General features: G+C 37.4%; 1 protein-coding gene and 1 long non-coding RNA gene across 2 annotated transcripts; both read left to right on the top strand.

Moving 5' to 3' along the window:
- Positions 1-46: 46 nt before the first annotated feature.
- On the top strand, positions 47-5,074 carry LOC121937886 (stress response protein nst1-like; the record flags this gene model as incomplete). Its single annotated transcript, XM_042481180.1, has 12 exons — positions 47-178; positions 371-507; positions 1,567-1,659; positions 2,286-2,390; positions 2,509-2,556; positions 2,862-2,984; positions 3,317-3,421; positions 3,808-3,852; positions 4,151-4,264; positions 4,442-4,504; positions 4,839-4,955; positions 5,051-5,074. Coding segments are annotated over 12 exons (1,106 nt in total), but the record flags the coding sequence as incomplete, so codon positions are not given.
- Positions 5,075-5,172: 98 nt separating this feature from the next.
- Positions 5,173-6,066, top strand: LOC121937885. Its single transcript, XR_006105220.1, has 3 exons — positions 5,173-5,227; positions 5,552-5,626; positions 5,997-6,066. It is a non-coding gene; the product is annotated as an uncharacterized LOC121937885 (long non-coding RNA).
- The last annotated feature ends 187 nt before the right edge of the window (positions 6,067-6,253 follow it).

Below are 6,253 nucleotides of genomic sequence, written 5' to 3'. Positions count from 1 at the left end.
TGAAGTTTTCAAAAAAATGTAATGCCATCCCTTTTTTTCATTTCAGATGATTTCTTTGTGGTCCAGTCCAGTTCTTCTGTTCCCGTTATTACTGGTCTGGCTGTTAGTCTGGCTGTTTGCATCCTGCTTATTTTTGCAGTTCTCTTCTTTGTGTGGAAACAAAAACAAAACCATTTTAGTAAGTCATAAGTTAATTGAAAGGCTTCTAAAATGTGAAATTATTATATAAGTGTGCACATTTAATATCAAGATATCATGTGATTGAATTATCAGTACTTATTTTACACTAAGAGTTTTCATGTGAAGGGATGTTATTAAATGCATATACATTTCATACATACTTTAAATCTACTGCTTTATATTCACACAGAGACCAAGCGAAGCCACCGGGATGACACTGATAAAAAGGAGAAGAATCACTGTGAAACTAAGAGAGCTGAAGATCGGTGTGTCACCGAGGAAGAAATTAAGCCTTTGAAGGGACACGAGGGAAAGAACAACATACATGTGAGTAAAAACACAACATATTCAGTCAAGGGAGAGAGAGAACAGCAGCAGGGAAAGTAAAGTTTAATCTGAGCAGGACGGAGAGCAATTGAGTGCTCATATACAGTACAACATCACTGGGACTTTTAACTCTGCGTGTATCACAGTGTTTTTTTAACGAGGCAAACATTACCAGTTGGTAGTTCTCTGATGCTATCATGGATGAAAAGCTTGAAGAGTGAGTAAATCCTGACTGGTAATATTGCTAAAAAAGTAGCAAGCAAAATTCTGCCTCATGTAAAAACCCTTAACCTGCAGCCCAGGACGGGAGCAGCTGTGACGGACTGGTTTTGGTAAACCAGTGTTCACTGGGAGTAAACCAGCTCACAGAGATGTTACATAGATGTGCAGTGAGACAGAGACACATACAAATACACTGTCTGACACAGGACTCAAGGTCAGCAAATATAAAAAACATGATACGCATAAAGCACACACAACATGACGTAGAAACATACGACAGATGACAATAGTTATTAATCTGTGCATTGGGGTACTTGCACCCATTCACATAAAAGCTCCATGGGAGCCGATCAATAAGCAGCAGCTGGTTTGTATAACAGGTATACGCAGTTTACACAAAATAGCAAACTAGTTTTATTCAAGTGTGATATTGCAAAATTGATGTTGGGACAATCAAGAAAAATGGGACAGCAGAGGCAAAATTGAGACAGAAGGATGAGGGTGAAAGCAAATGTCAGTGGAGATTAAAATAACAGAATAGAGATGAGACAGAATTGCTAATAAAAACTAATAAGAAAACTGTGGTCTTGAAGAAATTCGAAGAAGTTTATTTTTGACAGTAATCAATGTTTTTATGTTGGGAGGGTTGGTATTTATTAAAGTTTTGTTAAATATTTGAGCTACATTAATGACTGTAATTTCTTATTGTGTTTAGATTTTAAATGTGCAAATTTTTCAATCTTGTCATGTTTCACTGTGCAGTATCTTCCCTAACTTAACCTTATGAAATCATACACATTTTGTCTGTTTATGTCTCCTCTCTCTCTCTGTGTTTAGAAGCATGAAGCTAATCAGGAGGAGCAGAGGAGAGAGGAAGCTGAGAGGAAAGTCCAGACCCTGGAGGAGGAGCTGAAGACCAAGAAGACCGAGGTTCATCTTCTCTTTTTATAATATATACTATATATTGATTTCAGTTTGACATTGTATTTTTTGTCATCAACACAATCAAATTCAGAGCAATCTCTGAACCCATCAGCATCAGCCTGATGACTATTTAGCCTCTGAAGACAAGAGCCAGTAATTCGGGGGTTCTGAGGCCAGTGCATATCCGCACAGCACCTAACAGATATCTGGGATAAGACTTGTATCCACAGAGCCAATAAAAAGCTAAATTATTAGACAAAAGCCAATGGGTTCAAAAATTTAATTTCAGCCGGTGCTTTCCGCCTCTTTATCCCTCCACACGGACTATTTACCTGAATGTAATCTAACCCCACACAATCCTAATTGGTCTATACTCCTCAGATGACAGAAACCTGAATGCTGCCAATGCCAAATTCTTGTAGTTTCCTGCAGATTCTGCATATATTTTCAGATATTTGTTTACAGGGGGTATATTTACCGTAGTTTGTGCAGGTTAATCACAAAATCAAGTCTTTTTAACCATCCAAATGGGGTAGATCAAAACCAGACAGATGTTTTTTGACTATTTGAAGCGGGAAGTTTCGAATATAAAGAAATGAACATGCCTCTCTTCACCCTCTCTGTCCTTCCAGGTTGGAGCTAAACAAGATCAGCTGCAGCAGCTGTATGAGAAGAACCAGAGGAACAAGAACGAGCTGCAGAACCTGAACACAGAGCTGGAGAACAAGATTAAAGAGGTTCATGTCTTCATGTCGTCATGTGACGTGTTGGATGGACGTGTGGTAATGTGTTGTTTCATTACTCAGATGCTTTAATGTTGGACTCGTGTTTTTTGTTACCTTCTCTCCTTCACAGCTGGGAACAATTCGAAACACCCCACTGCAATATTCCTATGCTTCTCCGGTAAGTGGTCATGAGCAATGCAATGCAAGTGCAATGCAAACAATATATTTTTAAAATATAACACATATGTTATAAATATGGTTTCCTATTGTTATGTAATGTGAGAACAAATGCAGACATCAACACTTTGAATTCATTAACTGACAAAACTGTGCAGCCCTGAACAACTTTATGAAAGCAAAGTACAGCAGAGTGAATATTTCTGTTCAATCAAATCAGATGCTTCTGAATTTCTTCATTTAATCATTTGCCATATCTGTCAGTATACAATATGTTTAGTCACCTTTAGTCTTAATACAAATCAGTTTCGCAGACATGAGGAACAGCAGGAGAAGGCGGCAGCTGAGAGGGAAGCAGTGATGGAAGTGGACTCGCTGACAGAGAAGCTGAAGACTCAACAGACAGAATCTGACACCCAAATCAAAGAGGTTCCTATTTTTGTACAATTTCATCCATAGCTTTTTCTTTCAGCCTACCTGTTTCTGTCAGGTAAAGAACAGATCTAAGAGGTTATGAGACTATAATGATTTGAGTCCTTTTCTAGAAAAGAAGCAACGTTGACCCAAAGCTGCAAATGCTTTTCCAGTTTCAAACAATACGACCAATAGTTCCCAATGCTTTAGTTCCCCTTTTCTCTAATTGGGATTGCTGGTTGGCAGTTAGTAGTTAAAGATTATGTGCTAAAGGAGCTCATGCTGTATCACATTAATTCAAATATAAATTAATAATAAAATGTGTCTCATCTTCTCTTTGCTTTCAGTTTGATGAGAAACAAGCTGAAGTTAAGCAGCTCCAGGAAGAGATTCAGGTGATGGAGGCCAACCTGCAGACTCTGATGGAGGATCTGAAGTTCAACAACATCAAGGTTCATTTTTCTACTTAAACTTTGCTGTATCTATTTTTTCCAGAGTAGTTCTAGTGTCGAGGAGTTGCTGTTATTATGTAAAGATTCAATCACTGACTGTATTTCAAGTTTTCCCAAGCTAAGCAGTTACATCTTTTTTTATGTTAACCCAAAAGTAATGGACTAGAGGTGTAACCAAAAGTAAATACATTACTTTTGTATTTACATGCAATATGTCTGCAAGGATATTAAAAGCAACCAAATATTTGAGCATTGAGAGTTTACTTAATATCAATATTACTGCAGACATTCACCAATAATTAGTATCTATTGGTTTAAATAGTTAACCATTACAGTTTTTTTTACTAAAAGAGCATTACTTCCTTAATCTCTCTCTTTACTTGCAGTCAGAAAGAAGTCATGCTGTTCCAGCCCGCTCCTCCTCGATTTTGGTAAGTCATCACTTAAAATTGCACCTCTGTAAACTCAAAGGTTTCCTTATACATATAAATTCTCCTTAACAATCACTGACGGTAGATGAAGTCCGATCTTATTGACAATAATTTGGTTAAATATTTGTTTAACTGGTTTAAACTGGATCTAAAGAGTCTCTGAGTGCTCTTAATTTAACTTTTAAAACCAAATCCACAACAATCTGATTATGAGAAATGCTTGATATTTGTCAGGTTGTGTTCCTGAATCAGAAACCAATCTCTCCAATCTTGACTGTGATAAATTACTCTTTCTAAGGATAAATTACAGACAGTTTCAAAGGAGAGATTTCAGGAGGAGCAGCAGAAGAGGAGAGAAGCTCAGAGCAGAGTTCAGACCCTGGAGGGGGAGCTGGACACTATGAACAGGAAGGTTTGTATTTGTTTTCTTTACCAAGAATTCATTTCTTTTATCCAGCCTTTTGCTTCATATCACTTTCTCCTCAGATCTGTTTTTTAAAATAGAATAAATTCCTGAGCGTTATATCTGCTGTTTCTGATGAATGTGGTTCTTGACAAACAATTGCATCTCTTGCTGTTGTTACCTCAGCTCCAGGATGAACAGACCAGGAGAGAAAAGGTGGAGAGAGAAGTTCAGAACAAGACAGACGAGGTGAATTATTTTACTTTGATCACTATGAATGTACTTAACTATTACTTTGGTGAACTATGCACCTTAACCTTACAGTTAATACAGGTGTTCCTAAAGGTCCATCTTGGGACCAGTTTTATTTTCTTTTAATACAAATGATCTTGGTGAAGTATTAAATCAAAAGATGCACCTCTATGCAGATGACACCATTATTTACGTGGTTGAACCATCTTTAAAAGTGGCAGTGGATTCCTTACAAAATGCTATGAATTAGTTGCAAATGTCACATGTTAAATTATATTTGGTCCTAAGATAGACTCATCTAGTCTGCCTCCATGTCTCTCGTTACTCCCAGCTGAAGGGGGACCAGGCTGATACTCACAGACTGCTCCTGCAGGAGACACAGAGAACGGAGGAGGCTCAGAGGGAGGTGGAGAGCCTGAAGGATCAGCTGAAGAGCACGAATAAAGAGGTTAATGTAATCATTATTATTATGATCATTGTTAACTTTATTAATTAGGGGACTTGCATGTCTAATCAACTCTTTCTCTTTGTATCTTTTCAAAGTTATTGCCAGAGCAGGCAGTGTAAATGACAGCTGGTTTAGGCTCCAGTCCCCCAAACCCCTGTCCCAGGATAAACACTGACGGATAATGAATCTTTTTTATTTTCTCCATATGACCTGTTTCTGAGACCAATATGATCAAAGGAGCCATGAGAGCAAATCTGAGAAACCAAATAACTGTAAATATCCTCTCGACAATATTTACTTTCAGACATTCTCTTCAGTTTGGTTCAATACTCTTGTTTTCTAATTACATGTTGACGTCATCAGCAAAGTCATTTACTGATTATTACTGTTAATATTTATGTGTTCAAAGTCACCAAAGGGGTTAAACATAAACCAAACCACACAGCAAAAGATAATAAAACACCTCCAGCCAATGAAAATCTAGTTTATCTCCAGACCAGGATATTATATTATATTATATTATTATGACCACTAAATAAAGTACTGAATGAATTAGTCTCATTTTCTCTCATTCTCTTCTCTCTTTTCCCTTTCAGCTCAATGATGAAAGGACCAGAAGGGAGAACGCTGAAAAAGATGTTGCGAGCCTAAAGAAACAGCTGGAGACTCAGGTTCTTTATTCATTTATTTTAATTAAAAGCAATAATTCTGAATTTATCCAGTTTTCATCTAACTTTCTCGAATCTTCTTTACATGTGATATTTGTCTGAGACCAAGGGAAATAACTGTTTCTGACTCTGAACAGACCACAAAGTGCTACACACACACACACACACACACACACACACACACACACACACACATACACACTCACACTGGATTAGTCTTGAATGATGTGTGTTTTTTCTCCCTCTCAGCCAGACATAATATAAGTACATCTGTCCCAGAGCAGCAAAACGGCTGCTCAATCAGTCAAAACTTGTAGGAGCCTTTTATTGTATTTATTTTGTGTTATTTTATTGTTTTTGAAATTCACAGCAGGGCTCGATCACAGAATTTGCCTTTGAAGTCGACCCATTTGGCAAATTTATCCGTCTGCAAAACACATCCAATAAGGTAAAGGTGTTTGTGTGGATCAACATTGTATGAGTTGTCTTTTAGTGTGAACAGTATTTACAGCAGTACTTTAACCAGGCATTTCTAGGGATAGTCCAAACCAAGCTGATGAACTGCTGTTTAACCCAGAATCCTTTTCACTTGTCTTCATATCATTTATAAACACACATAAACTCCACCAT

The sequence above is a fragment of the Plectropomus leopardus genome, unplaced genomic scaffold (genome assembly GCF_008729295.1).
Source record: "Plectropomus leopardus isolate mb unplaced genomic scaffold, YSFRI_Pleo_2.0 unplaced_scaffold27755, whole genome shotgun sequence".
Classification (NCBI taxonomy): Eukaryota; Metazoa; Chordata; class Actinopteri; order Perciformes; family Serranidae; genus Plectropomus; species Plectropomus leopardus.
The sequence above is the reverse complement of the archived record's forward strand: the minus strand, read 5'-3'. Positions and strand labels throughout refer to the sequence as shown.